Genomic DNA, 23,321 nt, shown 5'->3' with positions numbered 1-23,321 from the left:
TTCTCGGTTTGGGACGACTCTTTCAGGAGGGCACGCTAGATAATCTTTTAAGAAGAACAAAAACAGTAAACTTATCCATTAAGTCAGCGGTACTCAACCTCTTTCAGGTCAGGACCCCAAAGAAATACAGCTTGTGTGACTGCGTTACCCAAGCACAAACTCAGAAAACACTGAGCACACTGATAATAGGGATCCTTTAACCACATGCACCGTCACGACCAAGTCCTCTTCTACCTCGTCTCTCGGGACGGACGCTGGCTTGAATGTTCTTTTCTTTCAAAAACCCTAGCCCACAGGTCTGTACTTGAGGTAGCCACATCTTGAGTCACAGCATCCAGAAATCCAGAAGCTGATCCAAGGGATTACGATCAATCTCGAGCCGATGTTGAGAATAATGCCAACCCGGAAACATAAGGCAGAGAACAGGCCATTGCATGGCTCAATACCGTGTAGGGATTGGTGGATACTCCTCTCTGGATTTCTGGGTGTGCTTACTCAAACCCTGGCTCCCTAAAGTCAGCATTGCATTAAAAAAAACAGACTAAACCTCAGACTGGATCACGACCCATTTTGTGTCCCGCCACGTAGTTTAAGAAACGCTGCGTGCGTGCGTGGCTCCCTCAGCCAACCAGGGCAACATGTGCACAAGTGTGTGTGTGCGTATGCAGTATGTGTGGATATGTCTGTGTGTGAACACATGTGTGTATGTACTGTATATATGTGTGTGTGTGTGGGGGGCTCCCTCAGCCAACCGGGGCCCTGGGTCCACACAGCACGGCGACGACCCCCCCACCTTCGGGCCATGGCCTGCATGATGGCGGTGAGGAAGGACTGGGGGTTGAAGAAGCCGGCCAGCCACACGGCCGGGGGCAGGCAGAAGTCGGCCGCCCAGGCCTCCAGCTCCTTGATGCGGGCCAGCAGGTCGGTGAACCACAGGGTGAGGCCCGACATGGACGGGTAGGCCCGCTTGGTCCAGCTCTCCGGGAGCACGTCCAGGAAGATGGCGTTCTGCAGGTCCTCCATGTCCCCCGTCATGGTGAGCTCGCCCTGGGGGGGGGGGGGGGGGGGGGGGGGGGGGGGGGGGGGAGGGGGGGGAGAGGAGAGAGAAAGGAGGGAGGGGGAGAGTAGGGATGGAGGGAGGGGGGGAGAGAGAGGAGGGAGTGGGGGAGAGAGAGGAGGGAGAGGAGAGAGAAAGGAGGGAGGGGGGAGAGTAGGGATGGAGGGAGGGGGGGAGAGATGACAGAGGGGGGGAGAGAGAGGAGGGAGTGTTAGTCTTGGGGTTAATAGGGTCAGAATTATGGGGGTGAGCCAAACCTGAGCTCTGGTGTCAGAACGATCGGGAGGGTTCTCTACGTTCTCTCACAGCTCTGCTTATCAAACACTGTTCCCTCCAACCCAATGAAAAGTGCCGCTCTCTTACAACGTGGTGGAATGTAGGATGGAATGAACACAGAATCAGGACATCCGACTTGGCTCCTATGAAAGAAATGATGGTTATATTTGGAATAACAAATATGAACCGACACTCTCGCTCTGTGTGCACGGGGCTTCAGCCTCACCTGGTCTAGTCATTGTACTGCAAATCGCTGGATTTGTTCAGTGATTTGGATCCACGGAACATTGCTGACAATTTTGAAAAATGTTCACTAATTATCTTTACCCAACAATTCCCAAAATGGAAAATGTGCTGTTCACATTTGTCTGGGCTAAGTCAGAATGGTTGTGAGGGGGCTGCATTGTATTTGGAGACCCCCAGCAAGCCTGATAGCAGCAACACTGAGGTTAACCAAATCACAGAAAGTGTTGTATTAAAACTGCAAACTCTTTGCCTCTGATAAATCCCCAGATTTACTCATTCGGATTCGCCAAAAGGACATTCTGAGGAACAGCCTGTGAGCACATATGGGGACTTCTGTTGTGCATCATTTTGCTGCCGTCCTTTCTGATGCGCTCGCTAATATTTACTCTAATTAAAAAAGAAACCACTTCCTTTCAATTATGCCAGATGCCTCTTCTTTCGTGTTTTTTTTTTATTAAAGTGCAATACCAAAATAAATACAAAATAAAACATCAAATGTTATTTTTATTGATTTGAAAACTCATCACCCTCATCATTATCCTCATCAGCAGTATCATCATCTTCCTCAGCCTCATCTTCCTCACAAAGTGTCTGAACGAATGTCTGCCCCCTTCAGAGACCAGCGGTTGTCATGAAAACCCGTGTACGGACACACGGACAAGACCTCAGATAAGCACAAACACACACACACTGTACGATAAGGGGAGTAGATGTGGTAGATGGCGACGCCAGACAGCGCACACAAGGAATGTGCGATAAAAAATAGATATAACACAACAGCGTCCTCCCTCCAGCACTACTACTTTATTGCTGGGATAGGTTTTCGCTGGATTTATCTATACATCCCTCTGCACGAACCATTCCCCTTCTGGCGCTCGTGGAAAAAATATTCTAGTTGGTTCACGGGTTGGGCGAGACGCACAGAGACACACACACACATACACACACACGTTACCAACACACTGCCAAAGCTAACATCCCTGTGTATTTCGCTATAAAACACGAGATATGATTCCTTTTTTGCGGGTACAAAAGTGTGCACGGCGTCTAAATCAGTCCATTTATTGGGGCTGGTGGTGTCGGTAGATCCGAATCTCATAACTCCTGACAAACGTTTTGGCACGCTTTTATTTCGCTTCGTCTTCCCGTTTCTTCTCGTCCCTTTCCTCTCCTGACACCCGGCGCCGGCGGGCTTGAATACGCCGAGGACAGATGTCTCATTTTGTTTTTTTTTGCCCTCTGTAAGCAAGAAGTTGTGAGCCATCTTTTAAAACTGCGAATGCTGACAAACGGCAGCGAAGAGCGAAAGGAAAAAAGCCTAATATATGCAGGAATACTAATATGCCGACTTGTCAGTGTCGGCGACGTCCCAGACAACAAGGAGTGAATCATGTGTGTCAAAGGTAGACGCGGTTCGCTCCGTGTTCTTGTTTGGTGTTTGTTTTGTCCTGCGTCGGGCACTCTGTTATCATTTGATTGAAGGCTCCCTTGCCGTTCAGCCATTGTTTTTAACGACGATTTAGAAAACAACATCTAAAAACGTGTTAATCACAACCCTCAACGTCGTCATCACTACCTCTGCCGCGTAGATGCAACAGGAAACCGCTGTCCGCTCAAACCCCCGCCCAAGAGCCCAGGGTGTGCTAGTTGCTAGCTGCTAGCTGTCTTCCAGGTCCAGAGCCCCAGAAGGGATGTTTTGAAGGGGTTCTAATTTTCCATTCAAATGAAAAGAATATTCAAACACCATTCTCTTCATTTCAATACGCTAGAAAATACCCAGCGAATAAATACATTAGAATAGCCTTAAGACCTAATTAAAAAAGGAACAAGCTCCCATCCGAGCCCGAAGAGTCGACGGAGCGTCCGTGATACCGAGGTGTGAAAGGAGCCGGTCGCCGGGCTCACCTTGAGGCCAAGGGCCAGCTCGTGCAGCGTGCGCCGCATCTCCTGCGTGAGGAAGTTCATGCGCTCGCACTCCTGCAGCGCCACCACCTGGTAGGGAGTTCTCTCCTCCGCCCTGGCCAGCAGCTCCAGCATGTTGAAGTCCTCCGGGAGCTTCTCCACGATCTCCTCCAGCATCGCACCCACCTGGGGGACGAGAGGGGGAGTGAGTGTGTGAGTGAGTTGAGGCAGTCGGGTTGAATGAGGGAGCGTGTGAGTTAAGGGAGTGAGGTCAATGAGTGAAGCAAGCTTTTAATTGAGTTAAGTGAGCGAATAAATGAACATTGGAGGTAATTAAGTGAACGATTGAACAAAGGAGTGACTGAGGTAAGGTAGTGGATGATCGAGTGAATGGGATAAATGAGTGAAAGAGTGGGTGAGTGAGTGAATGAAGGAGTTGAGGTGAGGGTATACATTTGAAATCCCCACGCATGACATCCCTACAAAGCGAGTGAGGGAGGTTAAGCGGATGAACACATGAAGTGAAGTGAGTGAATGAGTGAGGGCCTTCAAAGGGTGCGCTGGAGTTCAGCAAACACTCGAGCGATAGAACAATAAGCGGACAGAAAAGAGCGCATGGGGAGAGGAGAGAGAGAGCGAGGGAGAAGGAGTGGCGCCGAGGCGGGTTAACGAGTGAGCGTGACAGCGTTGTTTGGGGGGTGAGTTAATGAACAAGCGCTCGAGTGTGGAGCGTGCCGGGGGTGGGCATGGGAGAGGGGCGGCGGCGGTGGGCGAGCGAGAGAGCACCCGAGTGGAAAGCCACTGCGGAGGAGACGCGGAGAGCTGTCAGATCACAGCGGGGCGGGGGGGGCTCCGTATGGCTCTGTCTGCGGCGGGCCGTTCGTCCAGCACAAGCGAAAATTAAATACGCTGATGGAAAAACACCCAAGGATTTGAGCTTGTGAGATAAGGAGGACGAGGGGAATCCTCCTCCACGTTCATCACAGTCTGTGTGTGCTGGTGGCCGGGCATGGTGCAATCGCAATCAATCAATATCCTCCCTTCCGTTCGTATTGAACATGATAAATAAATACTTGACGAGATAATTGGGGTTCAGTTGCGTTTGCTCAAAGGTGTGCCCCCCCATGTTTGATCTAAAACAATCTTGCGGTGCCAGTGTCAACAATTCGACGAGGATCTGTTACCAGTTTGGGATAAAGGTGGCGCCATTAATATTCATGGGGGGGAAAAAGAATATGCAACAGCAGCAGCTTCGCCTTCCACACCAGTGTGCTCTAATCCCAGAAGACGATCAATGCTTCATCATATTTCTGCGGCTAAGTGATGTGCAGCCAACGCTCGTGTCGGCAGTTTCCCAAGGCAGCGCCGCGCCCGAAGATCAATCCCAGGATTAGGCACAGCACAAAGGATATGAGGTCATCATAGCTATGGATTTTCGGTTCAGCTATCGGACGCCTGGGCCTGTCGGCCCGCGGGTGAGAGGGGGGGAATACAAAGTGGAGCCGGTATACCGACCGTCACCGGGTGAGACAGCCAACAGCGAGGCGCTGGGAGACGGCAAAGGTCACACGTAGCGTCCAGCACCCCCCTGAACACGCAACCAAACAGCCGGCAGCGTGAGGAGGGCTTTCTAGGAAAACAGCCGTTCCTCTGACGTCGTTGCTCTGCCTGGGACTTCAAACTCAGACTGAACCAGGAGAGGGGATATAAACAATTTGAGAGCTGGTTTACTGTGAAGACGTGGCCAAAGAGAAAGATTACCAGGACTCAAAAAAAGTTGTGTTCCTTTCAAAAGCCACTTAAAGAAAAAACACCTGAGGGAAAGCCACAAAGGACAACAGGCTGACGGGAGTTGGACTTCTGGTGTCCAAGCAAATAAAAGACAGATTTGAAACGACAAGTGGGCTTGAAAAAAAAAAAAAAATTAACTGCAACATGCATATCTCTAAAAAGTAGGAGTATAACCAAACTACACATTTTACATTTACATTTAGCAGACGCTTTTATCCTTTTTTTTATCCGCTTTTGTTCATTCACACACCGACGGCAGTGTCGACCACGCGAGACGACAGCCAACTCGTCCGGGAGCGGTTAGGGTGGGTTGTCTTTGCTCAGGGACACCTCGACACTCGTTTATGTATGGTATGTGCTTTGTTGATTAAAAAAAACTCAACACCTGCCCAATATTTCGGGGCAACCATCTGGGATTGGTTAATTAATAATAATTAATGCCTGCCGCATACCATTTGCATAAAGCCAACGTTTTGGTGGTACCTTCTCCTCCCGCGTGACTCCGCCTCCTTCGCCGCCGCCTCCGTTGCGCGGCTGCATCTCCAGCACGGTGCGGAACAGCTTCTCAGACGTCTGGCTCAGGAAGCCGATCTCGGCGTTGGGGTGCAGGCCGTACAGGTAGGGGGACTCGGCGGGGAGGCTGTCGTCGATGTACTGGACAGAGAGGACAAGATGGCCGTCGTGGATCTACTTTAATGTGTCACAGACACGTATGATACGTATACAATCACCCTTACTTCCATGTACATAAGTATCTCCTCCAAATCTATATTGTAGTCATAGGGACAACCCTGAATCCAACCCATAATATTCCCTATAACTACTGCCTACATTTGATCCTGTAGTTGTCAAACCACTTGAATTATTAAAATAGCTTTACATTTACGTTTAGGGAATTTAGAGACGCTTTTATCCAAAGCGCACAAAACGACAAAAATATTTCGCTGCCGGTACAGTAAAGGTGTTCATAGAAACAAGTGCCAAGAAGCTACAATTGCAATTTCATTCCCAGTATACAACAAGAGAGCTAGGAAAAGATGCTACACAAACTACTATATTCAAGCTTTAACCAATTCTGATTGTCTGATTGATCAAGGATTTCATAGAGTTACTCATTCAACCTTTCTACCATCCTGTCATGTTGCTATAATACACAGTTTATACCGGTAACGTACCTTCAGATATCAAAGGGAAAATACGTTGCTTTCAAACAGCAGTCAAAGTATTACTACAGACGTGGTTTCGACACATTACACCTAATTCACGATGTGTACGTTACGTTAACGTTCGGTTTAAGAGTCATGTTTTATTCACAGCCTTTCCGCCGTTGCGGGGTGGAGCGGAGAGACGGGCTCTGAAGGGCGAGGGGGGGGGAGACCATGGGAGGGTTATTCAGACGCTCGGCGTGGATCAATCAACGAGATGTTAATGACGATAACAAGAGCGACGCGGGGAACGAAACCCGTGCCATCTTCCACCTGCCGGTTCGGTAATGAACGTTGATGTGATTTTAAGCTAAGCGTGGATGAAAGTGTGAGTTCAATTTGGAGGAAAAAAAAAAAGAGTGCCTCTTGGTACTGCACTTACATTTGATGGAGTATAAAACATAAATAAAACCTTTTAATCTTAATATCTCGGTGAAATGGAAAGTATACGTTGCCGTCAAACACACCATCGCTAACTTTGGACGCCTGCGTCTTAGCGTGCAGGTTTTACATTTTTATCTGCGGGCATAAAACCCTTTAAAGTGCCTCACTTAAAGAGCTATCCTTATCTTATTTTAATCATCTGATTAAACCGTCTCTCTCTCCTCCTCTCGTCTCTCTCGCCCTTTCTTCCCTCTCTCGCTCTCTGTGTTCCCTCCGGCCTCGATCCTCCCCTCGTACTCAGGACCCCCTGGACTGAGGACCCCCGGTGCCCAGGATCCTCTCCTCACATCTTCCACCCCCTCCTCCCGCCCTTTGACCCCGCTGAAGTGAGCGAGAAGCCGCGGCTCTGTGGTACCGTGCGGCGCTGTGAAGACTCTGTTGAAGCTTGACTGCAGATGACCCCGTCCTCCCCTCTTGATTTCCTCTCACCTCCTCCCATGTCCTCCTCCTCTTATGTCCCCCCCCTGTCCTCTAATCTCCATAAGGAGATTAGAGGACCGGGCTCCTGGGAGAAGTCCCTTCCCAGGCCAAATCTTTCAGATGCTCAAGCCCTGCCCATCGAGGCTCCCAGCCTTGGCCGATGCGTGTGTGCCCACTAAGCAGACCCCATGCTGGGTCATAATTAGCTAAATGCACCCCTCCCCACGCTCATCGCCTCCCCCACTAGCCCCACAGTTTTCCATGGGGGCCGGGGTGGGCAGTACCTCATGGGGGCCTTAGTTCGTGAGCTGGCGTCCACCAGTGTCAATGTGCATGTGGTGTATGTTCTTTCATCTTTCATCATTATTCTCCAAGGCTATACTGGTTTGCTCCTGTTGTCTAAGTGGTCAACAGCTTTCATATATATAATGCTTTTCTAATCTGTTACCAAAGAGTACAAAGAGTTCAGTGTCGAGGTGTCCTTGAGCAAGACGCCCAGAGGGAGCCCTCAGCCTGGGATTGAACCGGCAACCTTCTGGCTGCCGGGGCCACCTAGCCTACCTCCTGAGCCACTGCCACTGTCTTACACCGGGAAGTACAACAAGGCCGAGTACAGCAAACTATCTGCTTACTGCATCGCATTCATCTAAATGGAACAAATTAAGGTAATATGCTTGCCGAAGCTCATCTTCTCTAATTTCCCCCCCTTAAGTGAATGATTTATTTGCTGAGGCCAATTTTATATTGCGCCTCAGCAGACGAAACCACTACCTGCGCGGAGATCCCCGCCGAGCGTCGCAGGCGCGCCCCTAACCTGATAATACCCAAATCCATCAAGTCTCCTCCGCGCAGAGTGAGAATCGCTCATGTCAAACGATTAGCCTCTCCGTGTTCCCCAGCTGAGCACCGTGCGGGGTGACTCTGCCGTGGAACAAAACGGGCGATTTCATGCAGCGAAGGAGGTGATCGCTGGTGAACGACTGACTCAGTGTCTCGATCAGAGGCTATTTTTATCCACCGCGATGACTCACCCGAGACATGTTTATTTATTATTTCTCTCTTCCCCCCCCAGTTTGCGGTGACCTTATCTCTCCGACCGCAGACGGACACATTCACAGAACCGCAACACACATCTCTCTTGTTCTATGGGGGGGGGGGGGAGGGGGAAACCGTGACTCACCTGGTGGTAGCCGGTGTAGTCGGTGTTGCCGGGGATGGGGAAGCCGGGGGCTAGGTAGTGCTCGCCCTCCACCATCTCCGGCTTGATGTACTCCTCCAGGTACGTGCGGCACAGTCTGCGGTCCCAGTCGTCCGTGATGTGGCCCCCGTACATGATCTCCCCGAACAGGTAGCGCAGGTCGTCGTAAGGCACCTGGGGGTGGGGTGTGGGGGGGGGGGGGTTGGGGGAGGGGCGATCTCATTGTCACGAGGGCATGGCGTGCCAGGAGGTGGATAATGATTTTTGTTGTTCCGTCTCCGTAATTAAGGTCGCACACAATCAGATTTTCAATTAAGATTAGAAATGAGGGTGAGAGTGTTTCTGTGTTGTTTTTTTTCCTCTTTCCCCAGAGGGACAACGCCAGCGCACGCGCGCCGCGGCGTACACGCACACACTTGGAACGCACGCACACGCGCGCCCACACCGAACGACATCCGCACATTACGGCGGGCCGTTTATCGATCGCTCGGGATTGTAATTAAAATGATGTGTCTCATACACCGATCGTTTTGTCAACAAATGGCTGTCATTCAAGGCGTTACGTAGCATTCGCTGGTTATCTTCCCTTTAGCTGCTACCTTAGCAACTATCTTCTTTTGCTGATTCCTCTCTCGCTGTAGCGGCATTTCTTACAGTACCCATCGTCAAACCGTCTCTTAAAAGCTACGGTTTGACGATGGGTGCGGGCATCACTACACCTAATCACTATGCATTATCTCACACAAATAAAATGGCGTTGGGCTCGAGTCGAGTTGGTTGTCAATCGGGATCCAATTCCAATTACTGATAGAAATCAATCAACCCAACAACACGAGTACCCGGGTCATCAGCGTGGGCAAATAAAAAAAGTAAATATAATCCTCCACGAGTTGGACGTACGTGGCTGAACGATGCGTGACCGTCCAGAACCCCCCCCCTCCCCCGCGCTCACCTTGGGGTTGGCCTCCAGGTAGTTGTAAAGCACGTTTATGGAGATGGTGAGGTCCCCAGTGTTGAAGGGGTACGACCGGTTCCAGCCCTGCGGCCCGAACTTCCTCCTCTCCGCCACCACGGCGTGGAAGTAGCACAGCGCAAACAGGATGCTGCGGAACTCGTTCTCCCGGGCACACATCTCCAGCGTGTCCTGTGGACAGACAGAGAGAGAGGGGGAGAGAGAGAGAGACAGAGAGAGACAGAGAGAGAGAGAGAGAGACAGACAGAGAGAGTGACAGACAGACAGAGAGAGTGACAGACAGACAGAGAGAGACAGAGACAGAGACAGACAGACAGAGACAGAGAGAGAGAGACAGAGAGAGAGACAGAGAGAGTGACAGACAGACAAAGAGAGTGACAGACAGACAGAGAGAGACAGAGACAGACAGACAGACAGAGACACAGAGAGAGAGACAGAGAGAGAGACAGAGAGAGAGACAGAGACAGAGACAGAGACAGAGAGAGCGAGAGAGAGAGAGAGAGAGATTCTTAACCCCTAACACTGAACCGATGTTTAGTTACACGCTGTTCCATGACGTTATTACACATTACAAAGTAGATGCTATTATATGCTGTCACATATTTGCTTATTTCCTCTTTAAATCCACTGTAACAGAACACTGGGATGTAAAATGTAACCACTACAGAACCACACTGCTACACCTAATCCCTATGCAGAAGGAACATTTGCCTCGGAGCAATCAGAAACCTCCTTCATATCAAGAGGGCTTTTTGTCTGCTGTGCGAGTGCGACTGCGCTGCGACCACTCAATCCTTAACTCAGTGTTTCTGAGACTAAGGGGAGCTCTTACGCCCAGCCTCGTAGACCCATGATGGGGATTATTAGCAGCATTATGATTGTTATTAGTACATTAAACAGTGTGTATCCGCTTGACCTGGCGCCTCATTCTAATCGTCTCCATCTCTACTTGATGGTTATGACTGGGGGGGGCTTTTATTTATTCAAAAAGTCATCCTCTTTTTTTGTGACTACAGTTGTAACGTAAAGGGCCTCGCGGGGATAGTAAACATTCCCACTCCCGATATTATTAACCGTTCTCCATAAGAGTGTGACAGAAAGGAGCCCGAGGGCGCGAGCGTATCAAACACAACGCGAGCGCAGCGTCGGTGACGTCACCCTACGGTTAACCCGCCACCGGTCTGTGGGAGAGGATTTGCCTCGCCGGTATTTTATTAACCAGCGGGGGGAAACGATCCATGTTTGCCGCATCGAGGGCGGGGCTGTCATAGCCGCCGCCCACCAGTTCATGACTCGGCTTTCAGTTGTTCCCACTGACTCAGAACGACAGCAGGTCATTCCACCGCAAAACCACCCATTAAGTAACGACACGCGCGTCACGTCACTAGCATGTGGACGCTTCATTTGTAAGAGATTTGTAGGGATTTTTCTGACCGGTTCCGCACGAAAAAAAAAAAACAGGACAAAAAAAACCACAGCAGTCTGCTGTATGGTAACAATAGGAGGCAGAGGCAGAGGACGCACGCCTGGCAGTGACTGGACGTCCCTGGCGGCCGTGGCTGTGCGCGCGTGCTAACAGCCAGACAGGCAGACAGATAACACAACAGACTTTGGAAAAATAAAAAAAACAACAACCGCGACGAGATTTCCTTTTAATTGACACAACTTGTCAACTGCCATCAGCCTGCGACCGCCTCTGGGAGCTCATAGTGCCAGACAGGAGAATATTAATACAGAATATTAATAGAGTACAAATAATAATAGTAATAATAATTAAAAAGGACGTTTGTAATGGAGGAGGGGGGGATGTGGGGGCTGATGCCGTGGGTGGCTGATTGAAGGGGGGGTGAGCAGGTAAATAAGTATGGAACTGTGGCCCACACTCACATTAAAACTTAGGCATAGAGCCCAAGCAGAAGCAGAACTTTTTCTTGGGTCCTCGTCGTCACAGCGGAAGGCATTCTAAATCCCACGCGGATTACCTCATTAGGGCTGCTGAAGTCGATCAGCTGACAAACAACGGTAAGCGGAATTAACAGATCCCATGTCGAAAAAAAGCCTTATGGCAATCTATACAAGTATGCGCTGTGAGTTTGGGTGTTTGGAGGCCTTAAAGGGGTAGAACAGGATTTGGGTGTTTTCGCCTGTCGGACCGCTTTTTTGCAGCCCGGATCAGTGACCCCTTGTTCGTACCCGACACCAGTGAGCATTAGCACACTGATGCGAGTCCTCATGCTACAGAGCATTAGCTCCACAACTCAACTCAAAACACCTTCAAAACATTGCAAACATGAACACGATTTAAGTGTGCATATCTGTAATAAACCACGTTACAAAGACGGACTTCCAGAAATAAGAATTCAGCGTTCTGTTGTGACTAAAGCAGTATTTCCTCCTGATTCTGAATCGCCGTGTCTTCCTCCGGCTGGGCGATGCATGAGCCAGATAGCCCCGACAATAGGAGGGGGAGGAGCCTCGGGCCTCTCTGTAGTCGTGTGCGTCACAGAGAGTGGCGCAGTACGGGGCCCTCTGGCCCCGCGTCTGTTGCACCGCTCAGAGTAGACGCCTCCTACGATCCCACATGTAAGCACACACACACACACACACACACACACACACACACACACACACACACACACACACACACACACACACACACACACACACACAGGCAGCGCACACACACAGGCAGCGCACACACACACACAGCATCCATGCATACACACACACACACCGGCAGCTCCCACACACAGGCAGCACACACACACACACACATTTGTACGCACAAACACAAGCAGGCAGCACATACACACACACAGGAACCATACACACAAACACACACAGCACACTCACCGCACCCATACACGCACACACACACAGCACCCACGCACAAAACACAGCACACATGCAGCGCACACACACACACACACACACACACACACACACACACACACACACACACACACACACACACACACACACACACACACACACACACACACACACACACACACACACACACACACACACACGGTGTCAGGCTCTGGGAGACGTCATTAATATTCTGTGCGGTGTGTGGCTGCTAAGCGCCACGCCTGCTCTGGGAGGAGAAGCATCACCTCGCTATTCACAACCTGCCGTCCGGGAGGGAGCGGTACCCTAAACCCAGAGACAACACGCTGACACACACACGGCAGATCCCTGTACACACACACAAACAGGGACAGACTTAAGCTTAAGTACACATGTACAGACACAAACACAATACAAACGCACACAAACACTTGATAAAGCACTTTGGTGTCTCCGTGAAAGGACCGGATCCAGACTCCACACACAGAACCGCAGAGTGTTCACAGGACTTACTGCACAGGCCAAGGTTATGTTCTCTGAGCATCAAAACACACAAAAGCACACCGACTTTTGTCTGTGTTCAATTCACAAGGATTTGGAAATGAACTAAGAACGCTTGAACGTAGAGAACTTATACCTCACATCTCCCACATGATGATTAGGAGAGTTCACAGTTTGAATCTAATTCTTGTTGTGGTAAAAAAGTTAGGACTACATCCAGTCCCCAAAGTCCGGGAGGACTTCTCTATTACGTGACGAGTGGCTCCCGGAGATAGGAATTGACACTGGGGGTTTCTGCGAGCTCCGCCGTAAAGGTCGAGAGGAAGGAAACTGTGATTGCTGTGGCTTAGCATCGGCTTTGGCCAGGTGGGTGGGCCATTACGCGCCGTTAGCCTAGCATTGATTAGCTTCACAGAGTACACATGTCGGGGACATTCGAGCAACCCCAGCCACACTCGCATCCCACGCACACAAACAAATACACAGACACTGACACACACACACACACTCGCACATACGAAAACACCAGCCTTATCAGCAGTAAGATGGGCATCATATCCCCCAGGATTGTTGCTAAGCTACTTGTGTGTGTGTGTGTGTGTTTGTGTGTGTGGGGGTAAACACAGTGTGGCAGTAGGCACACGCAACAATGCGCAGAGGTAATGGGGTGTCTACCAGGGAGCCCAGCAGCTTAGCTTAGCGGCGTGCGGAGGGATGGCGGACACACACCTAATCCATTGTAACAATAGGGCTAGGGGGTTCGCTGTGAAGGGCTTATATAACGTTTGGGAAGTTTGATACGGCAGTGCTACCGCTGCCAACGTCACCACACGCACACACTCACACACACACACGCACACACAGGGACAAACGCACACAGACATTCAGACACCTACAAACAAACACACACACAATCACATACACACACAATCACATACACACAGACCTCCATTCACAAAACAAAAAACACACAAAACACAAAAACACAGTCACTTGCCGAAAAGTCCTTGAAAATCCCCTAAAACCTGCCAAGAATGAAGAAAAAGTAAATACTCTGTCGTTTTTACGTAAACACGGAAATCACCACGCACCTGGTGTCCTCCACAGGTCAGACACACTTCCGGCCGTGGGCGGGGATGATACCTGGGGCCTCGGCAAATTGGCGAGTGGATAACAAACCCACAGAGAAGATTGCTGCGCAACGCTTTGAGCCGAGGCAGAAGGGCGCCTCCGAGGAAAATAACAGCCTGCCTCGAAAAAGTTTGAGGTGGCTTACAACCGCTTAAAGCGCGGGCAGGGGGGCGCGCCGTATGATTGGGGTCAACGGCACGCACTCAAGTTTGATCTCTGACCCCGCCCCCCATGCATTGTGGATTCTTCCTCAGAGCTCTCTAGCACAATTCAAGGCTACCAAGCTAGCCGCAGTCAAAACGTCGACAGCGCGACGCGAGACTGGATCGGTGGTTCTGGTGAGCCTAGATGAAAAACCTCTCTCTTGTTCTGCTCTCACAAGAAGGACCGCAATGAAGTTATCGAGCTCCGCACACAAATTAGTATAACTCTGTCGTTTCACAATTGGAAAAGGGAAGTGAGGACAGTTGCAACATGCGCCATCTACTCAGCTAATTGTCAGAGGTCGTTTACCCATTATTTCGCGGCTTAAGTTAATGAAATATTGGATTTCTCGCAAATTAATAAACGAGTGAACCTAACCCCCTTTACTTTTGATGACTAAAGCTACGCAGTATTTCTTTTTAATCGCGTCGAATTTGGCAACCATGGATACGGTTGGATTTGCTTTGATTGCTTTCAAGCTGACATGTAAGTGGCCTCGAAATAAAAAGTTTGCAGTGGAAAGAATAAATCAATTACACAACAAAAGGTGTTCGTCGACGGCGGCCCACTCCCGTGCCCGTGTCGACGTGGCCGGGGGTCCGGGGTAATAAAACAACACTGCCGCCATCGTCCCGTCAGCGCCACAAAGCGCATCCCACCCCCCCCTTTTCGTTTCGCACGCTGAAAATAACCGACAAATTGACAAAGGATGACATCGTTGTTTGTGAGTGCGAGCGTTGAGCGGACGTCATGGGGGCTCCCCCCCCCCCCCCCCGTCGAGCGTTGAAGCTCTGCGATTGTTCGGTTTCGGACGAGGCCGTCGGAGAGAGCTCCGCAACGCACGCGCTCACTTTGGAAGGCTTTCCGTTCTTTGTTCCGATCCCCTCTTCTGCAGCCGACTGCAGAAGAGGGGATGGAGTGCTCGTTAAAACGGGGAGCCTCAGCTGGGAACACGAGACGAGCTTCCCCCCTCAACGTTGCCACTGTTTGCCTGTGTACCGGCGGAGCCAGAGCGTTGAAAGCCGGCCTAGCTCGTACGCTACCCAGGTATCCTTCAGGCGGAGCTCATAAAGTTCAAACAGATTTGACTTTGACCCCCCCGGTTTGAGCTGACCTCTTGAAAGGCGTCCAATCGGATCACAGCGTTTATTCGCGTTCTAAACTCAACGGAATCTAAATGCCAATGGCCTTTATCTTTATTTCTGAACTCAAAGGCATGTTTCATCAGTAATGAGCTCCCACCTGTGAGCTGCTACATTCTGCCCAACCTAATGTCAGGCTCCTAAGGCTCTCCCAATAATAATAATAATAATAATATAACCAATACATTTATAAAGCACTGATGCATTAGTGCAGCAGAGCAAAGTGCCTTACATTCAAACAACACAATCAAGCTAATTATAACAGCTAACTAGCAGAGCAGGGCTATGAGACCGCATAAACTAAATGTCCTATTTTCTGGTCACCTGTCTGTCTGTCTGTCTGTCGAGTGTTGTGTGTGTGTGTGTGTGTGTGTGTGTGTGTGTGTGTGTGTGTGTGTGCGCGCGCGCGCGCGCGTGTCTCTGTGTGTGTGTGTGCGTGTGTGTCTCTGTGTGTGCGTGCGTGCGTGCGTTTTAAGCGTGCGTGCGTTTTGAGCGTGCTTGCGTTTGTGCGTGCGTGCGTTTTTAGCGTGCGTGCGTGCGTGCATCCGGGCGTACGTGTATGCGCGTGCGTCCGGGCGTACGTGTATGCGTGTGTGTATGTGCGTGCGTGCGTGCGTGCGTGCGTGCCTGCGTCCGGGCGTGCGTGTGTGCGTGCGGCCCACGGTACCTGGTTGAAGTTGTCCAGGGCCTTGTGCAGGTTGGCCTGCATGCCGGTGGGAGGCTCGTTGGTGATCTTGATGGAGTTCTCCAGGATGCCCGACGGGACGATGTGGCCGTCCCGCGTGGAGGCGGGTTCGGCGCTGACGAACACCCGGAAGTGGGCGTGGCCGGCGTCGGCGTGCTGCTCCAGGAGCTTCTCCAGCATGCCCAGCCAGCGTGCCACCAGGTGGATGTTCTGAGGCCACGGGGAGGGGGACACACACACACACGTACATGCACACACATAAACACACACACGCCCAATGACACAGACACAGACACACAGACAGACACACAAACACACACACGCACAATGACACACAAACACAGACACACAGGCACACAAACACGCATACATGCACACACACACAACCACATTTTGTTATTGAAAAATCTGGTTCGATGTGGTACTTAAGAAACTCTTAAATGTCTTGTTAATTATAAAAACAAAATTGTAAAAAAAAGTAATTTTACATCATGTAATGAACTTTTCTTATTTCTTTTAAGAAAAGCAAACACACGCAACTGAGTTATCAGACAACATGAATCACCAATCACCAAAGTGTACAACACATAAAAGCCTTTCAGAGGACTTTGAGCAAAACTCAGTGTTTTAACACACACTTCCTCTCAAAGTTCCTACACACACGCACACACACACACACACACACACACACACACACGTTCCAAGTACATCGACGACAAGTCATCCCGCGTAATAAGTCAAATAAAAATAAAAAGGAAAACGTTGCGTGAAGAAGCAATTAAAACGGGGGGTATTCTCCCGGTCGTCGCCGGGGCGATGAGATGGCAGCAAATTAAACGCTACACAGCGGTCAGCGCGGCTCCAGCCGCCGCCGCCGCCGCCGCCGCCGCCTCACGCTCACGGCCGTGACAGTTCCCAGGCGCTGATCTGGCCTCAATTACCATTATCATTTATTTCCTTCTTTTATTTTTTCTGTCCCCCCCCCTCGTCGAACATTCCTGCTTCAATACAGTAACGGCAGACGTTGCTCAACAAGTAAGCTTGGACGGGTTCAATTAGCCAACTCAAACGCCTCGACAAAGTGTGTGTGCGTGTGCGTGTGTCCGAGTGTGCATGCGTACGTGCACGCGTTTGTAGGGGTAATCCTGTGAATGATAAGCAGTGAGCCAGGCCCCTCAACCACCACGTTACCCCCCCCCCCCCCCCCACGCCGACCACCAACAGCCTCACCAGCACCAGCACCCCCCCCTTCATCTCCATCTCCCCAGTACCCGTCACGCGGGGCTGCCCGCTCCCTAAATCTAATTAGGCCACTAATAACTCCAGTCATTAATTCATAAGCCTCTTTGCTTTCTCATTTCCCTTTGCACTCCATATTTAATCTCCCTTGTGAAAGAAGACCCCCCCCCCCCCCCCCCACCCCCCACTCTCACCCCCACCCCACACCCCCCAAAACGAGATGCCCGCAGTGGGAAAACGATGGTCCGTTTCGGTCGAGGAGTTGCGTCTGTCGTACATATATAACAATTACAAAAATAACAGTTTGTTTAAAGGGTTTCGTAAGAGGCCGTTCGGGGTAATTAAGCGGTTGAAAAACCAGTTCAGTTTTAATTATTTACCTTTTTTTTTACCTCACGTTGTCCTTAGAGCACAGACGAATGGCTTAAAAATTAAAAGTTCAGAGTAATTCTCCGTAGGAACTCCCCTCTCATGGCATGTAAATAGTTTCACAATAAAGGCGCGCCGCGAGGAGACAATGAGAGTGACTGCCGCAGATCTTGTCACTGTAATGAAGCCATTCATCTTGTGGTAAGGGAGGGTGAGAGACAACTAGAGAGACAGAGAGAGAGAACGAGAGAGAGAGAAATGATGAGAGACAAAGAGAGAAAAAGAGAGACGGATGATGAGAGAGAGATTATTGCGAGAGTAGGACGGAGAGGGGGAGAGAGAGAGATCGATAGAGATCGGGGGAGAGAGGATGAGAAACAGAGGGTGAGCGAGCGAGAGAGAGAGTGTGAGAGAGAGAGAGAGCGAGAGAAAGGGCAGCTTGCTACAGGCTGACTGACAAAACAACTATCCTTACATCATTATATTATACTACGCTTACCCAATTATATGAAACTACTTAAACTGGAATACTATACTATCCTTGCACTATTACCTCAACTCTACATTGTATTATACTATCCTGACACACTAACCTGGCACATATCCCATCGTAGCTTTTTGTTTATCTATACTATTTTATGTTAATCCAACTTTAAGGTGCCACATTATGTGTTTTGTGGGATCCCCATCCCCGATAAAGGCCTCGTAGCCCGTCTGATGACTACCCTGATACTACATCAAAGAGTCACCTATTTGCATAATAATATAAAAGTTGAATCTAAAACCCATTAGAAGACACCACTGGCAAGGTCTTTGATGCATGGCTGGCGTTGGAGACCCGAGGCAGGGCGCAGCGACAGAGCACGCACATCACACACAATTTACATAAATACATACACACATGCTTAGCCGCGCACACATCCAAACGCGTGTACACATTACAAAGCCCGAAACACACACTCCCTTGACACACACACACACACACACACACACACACACACACACACACACACACACACACACACACACACACACACACACACACACACACACACACACACACACACACACACACACACACACAAATGGGCACTTCCTCAAGGAAAGGTCTCTGAGAGTGCGACACAGCTGGGGTTCTCCATTCAGCAGACCCACGGCAGTGCACACACACACACAAACACTCAAACACACACACACACACTCAAACACACACCGAACCCACACACATGCATGCACGCACACCCACCCACACACACACACCGAACCCACACACATGCATGCACGCACACCCACCCACACACACAAACACACACAAGCACAAACCCATAAATATAAAAAAACACACACACACCGCACCCCCACACACACACACGCGCACAACCCCACACACATACAACCATATACACACCCATCTACACACACACCCCCACCCCCACACACACAACCACAAGAGTATGTACATTTGTATAATGAATACGTTTTGACATTATCGGTCCGAAAATGCTGACGGGCCCCAAAAACATAATTAATAACCTCCTACTCAGGTTCCCTCCTTCCTTCACAGGTTAAATTGCGAATCAGTTATACAACATAAATAAAACATGCTCACGCTGATGCTAATAATGCACCCGCTATTTTGGTCGCGTGATTCAAAAACGCCACGCATCTCGTTTTTCCCTCTGCGTTCTCAGAGGGGCCGCGGCCACTTCTGTGCCCAGCGAGGTCGGACAGAGAGTCTGGTTTGCCGAATCAAAGGTCGCTCGGCTTCACCGTCTGATCCACCCTGACCGCCACCGCCCCGCCGGAGGAACGACGCTAATCTGCTGGTGTATCGACCGTTTGTGTGCACTGCCGTCACCACAGGAGCACCAGTGCTGGAGCGGTGCCCTGACTCACCGTGTAGCTGCAAGCTGCAAGCAATGAGCAACCGGGGTAGCTTTGGTGGAAATTGCATTTGTCACAGCGTTTAGGTGAACAATGAGCAATTTGCCTGATGGATCGTTTAAAGAGTGACAGAACATTGGCTAAATGTTGGGAATTTAACAAAAAATGACTTCAAGGTAGGCACTCTCCCTTTTGTGCTTCTGTTGAGTCTTATCGCTTGCCTATTTTCTCCAGAAAAAAAAAAACGCCTGTAGTTTCAACGCATTATTCTTATGAACTGGAGCACAAAAGTGGCAAAGGAAATATGACGGCAGTGACTTTGGCTCCTCTCTCCTAAATCTTTCCCTTTCCACCTCGACATCATCACAGACTGCTGCTCCGTCGCAGTCTTTCAGAACCGAGTGTGTCCATCAATGTGGGGCTTTGGAGAGAGAGCGAGAGCGAGTGAGCGAAGGGAAGAACTTGAAGAAGAACTAAATGGAGGAGGGGAGGCATGGGCTAACGATTCAACTTTGAAAAGGCCTAACAATGCCGGCGGCGCGGTCCGTCACAGAGCAAAGCGTTGGGCTTTCCCTCCTTCTAATACGTCTCGCCTGGTTTCCTCCCAATCTGCTTGTCTGTTCCTCTCAACTTCTCTCTCTCTCTCCCTCCCTCCCTCTCTCTCCCACCCTCCCTCTCTCTCTCTCCCTCCCTCCCTCTCTCTCTCCTGGCTGGCCAAACAGGGGTGGCCTTAGCGGTGAGTGCAGCAGGAGGAGCCCGGGGAGAGTTTAAGGACGCTCGATCCCCCAGTCTGAAGAGTCGAGGCTGGGATACTCAGGTCCAATATTCCCCATTGATTGCCTCTCCATCTGCGCCATGAGGCTGCTCGTCTCTCTCTCTCTCTCTTGCTGTCTCTTCTTCTCTCCCTCCATCTCTCTCTATTTTCTCTCCCTCCCTCTATTTCTTGTCTCGCTCTCTCTCTCTCCCTTTCGTTCACCTACTCCCCTAAAGTTAGGGCTGCTTTTCAACTTACTCTTTCTACACATCCATGTCAACCAAGGTTTGTGTGTGTGTGCGTGTGTGTGTGTGTGTGTGTGTGTGTGTGTGTGTGTGTGTGTGTGTGTGTGTGTGTGTGTGAGAGAGGCGGGCTAAGAGGGTAATTACCCTTTTGGAGTCGGGCAAACCCTGCTATTGACCCAGTGCTAAAGAGTGCAAGCAGGTGTGTGTGTGTGTGTGTGCGCTTGTGTTAGTGTGTATGTATATGCGTATGTGTGTGAATGTGCGCGTGTGTATGTGAGGGCAAGATAATGGTCGATGTGTTTGTGTGTCTTAGAGTGTGTGTGTGTCTTAGTGTGTGTGTGTGTGTGTGTGTGTGAGTGTGTGTGTTCTGTGTGCGTGCCAGTCAATGTGTTCAGATGATTGATTAGTGACTCACTAACTCAACTCCAAGAAGCTCTCGGGCCTGACGGGACCAGATCTGGAGGAGCAGAACTCCTGAACTCGAGGAACAGCAGAGAATAACTTTATTGGTGTGAGAGCGGCGGCGGAGGGCGATGGAGGAGGAGGGGCGGCCGAAACACCCAGCGGGGGGGGGGGGGGGTATCGGAGAGCAGGTCGACAGACAGGTGATGATGAAGCGGTGGGAGGACCATTGCCACAGGGATGGGTCCTTTCTTAAAGCTCATCGATTGCCGTTCTTATGCACAGGGTAATTAACCCCCTCTCCCCACACACACACACACACACACACACAAAACCTCAACTTCTCCCATCGGCTGGGGGGAGAGCTGTGTGAATTCAAAGAGAGAAAGAAAGAGAAAGAGACAGAGAGAGACAGAGACAGAGACAGAGAGAGAGAGAGAGAGAGAGAGAAAGAGAAAGAGAAAGAAAGAGAAAGAGAAAGAGACAGAGAGAGAGGGAGAGAGAAAGGGAGAAAAAGAGAAAAAGAGAGAGAAAAAGAGAGCGAGAGCTAGAGAAAGAGAGAAAGAGAGGGAGAGAGAGAAAGAGAGAAAGAGAGGGAGAGAGAGAAAGAGAGAGTGCGAGTGAGAGAGGGAGGTGCACAAGGAGTCCCTGGTGCCCGCAGTCTTCTGCTTGGTACCGTATCTGTCGATACCGCCCATTAGAATTCTACAAAGGTTTTCGCTTAAAATGCAAACGCCAGCCTTGCCCTCCAGATAAGGACAGAAGACACACAGTGGAGAGAGGCTGCAGATATTGTTCTGTTCAGTTCCAGGGCCACCGTCCCCTGAGCAGCAGCCCCCCCCCCCCCACCTCGGCCTCCATTTTGAATCCACTTCTTCACACTCCTTCATGGAGGAGGAGGCATCATGAAGGTGTACACAGTTATGATCAAGTGCATTGAAAGGAATTAGAGAGACCTCGACTATTTGTCCTTTAATTGATTAGTGGATCGACGGAGAATCAAACTAATATTGTTTCGATAACGAAATAATCCCTAAAGCTATTTATCAGGTAGGAATAAGAAGCATTTGCTGCTTCATTCTTCAGAAATTGTAATATTTCATTACAATTTCATTCTACAATGAATTAAATATTTCTGGGCTGTTGTCGGATCAAGCAAATACATTGAATACATCACTTTGGACTCTTGTAATTTCTGATTGGCTTGACTATTATTTATGACATTTCAAAGTCCCAATCATTATTTGATTAATCAGAAAATATAATCGATAAATGAATCAAATTAGAAAATAATTTGTTCGCTTCAGCCCTACTCCCAAGACACAGTTAAAGTGGGACCTTTGTTAAAATCTGTTGAATATAATTTGAGTCTGTTTGTGCGACTGCGCGTGTGTCTGTGTGTCTGTGTGTGTGTGTCTGTGTGTCTGTGTGTCTGTGTGCATGTGTCTGTGTGTGTCTGCGTGCGTGTGTCTGTGTGCCTCCGTGTGTGCGTGTGTGTACCTGTAAGATAACCCAGTGGCCTTCCTTGGCGGCCTCATCCAGAGCTTGTTCGGCCACCACTTCCTGCCCCTGGCCCAGAGACACGTTGTGGAAGTTCTTGTTGTTAAACGTGAATCCCAGGGTCTTTCCTAAGACACACACACACACACACACGAAAAATCGAAAACATTTATCGAATGCAAAATACACAATTCTAAAACTGAAACCGCTCCATTTAAAGGTAAGCACTTTTGTCTCTGAGAAAGAGCTACCTACTCCTACTCGTCTAATTTTACCTCAGACAATCCTAGCTCCCAACCTCTTCTCCATGCGTCCTCCGTGCTCCTCTCTATGATGTGCATATCGCGCCGGAACATTTTCCTGTAATTAGTGCCATTTTGGGGGCTGAAATGGAACAAACTAAAGTGGTCCAGCAGTCAGAGGAGCTGCGTTGATAATCCATGCTCACAGCCGCTGCCGGGAGCTTCAAAGTCGGAACATCCTGTCCCTCAGCGCGGTGACGCCGCAAGTGGGCTTCACTCAGGTACTCAGACGCCTGTCTGTCCATCGACCAGCCCTCGCCAAAGCCTGTCCGCTCCGACTTTACTTTACGAGCCGGCGGCCCGCGACGTGGAGCACACAATACCGTTCAGGTGGGTGAAGGGGGGACGAAACCGATCAATCCCAAACGCGAGCAAGCCGTCAATCTCAATCTCAAGTAGACAACCGCGTATTAGTAATTAAAATGCAAATACAGAGCGATGTTTGGACACGAATCAAACATTGATAAGACAGGCCCTTTGAAACGGTAAGCCCCGTCAGCTGCGAGCGTCGACTCTCCGTTCTGTCCTTGGAAACAAATACAATCCCCACAATCTGAATATTTCATACGACCGAGATCAAATACCCAGATTGAAGTAT

The 23,321-nt window shown here is 49.9% G+C and overlaps 1 protein-coding gene across 2 annotated transcripts in view; it reads right to left on the bottom strand.

Annotated features, from left to right (window-relative positions):
* dnah9 (dynein, axonemal, heavy chain 9) overlaps positions 1 to 23,321 on the bottom strand; it is a 147,424-nt gene that overhangs the window by 7,040 nt on the left and 117,063 nt on the right. For both annotated transcript variants that reach the window (XM_030339717.1, XM_030339718.1), the window contains 7 exons: positions 22,422 to 22,549; positions 16,011 to 16,238; positions 9,492 to 9,683; positions 8,522 to 8,713; positions 5,756 to 5,926; positions 3,485 to 3,667; positions 794 to 1,047 (listed from right to left, as the gene is read on the bottom strand). In XM_030339717.1, the coding sequence (XP_030195577.1) occupies positions 794 to 1,047; positions 3,485 to 3,667; positions 5,756 to 5,926; positions 8,522 to 8,713; positions 9,492 to 9,683; positions 16,011 to 16,238; positions 22,422 to 22,549 (1,348 nt within the window). The remainder of the gene's footprint in view (positions 1 to 793; positions 1,048 to 3,484; positions 3,668 to 5,755; positions 5,927 to 8,521; positions 8,714 to 9,491; positions 9,684 to 16,010; positions 16,239 to 22,421; positions 22,550 to 23,321) is intronic.

This window comes from Gadus morhua, chromosome 18 (assembly GCF_902167405.1).
Source record: "Gadus morhua chromosome 18, gadMor3.0, whole genome shotgun sequence".
Classification (NCBI taxonomy): domain Eukaryota; kingdom Metazoa; phylum Chordata; class Actinopteri; order Gadiformes; family Gadidae; genus Gadus; species Gadus morhua.
This window is presented reverse-complemented; position numbering and strand designations above follow the sequence as displayed.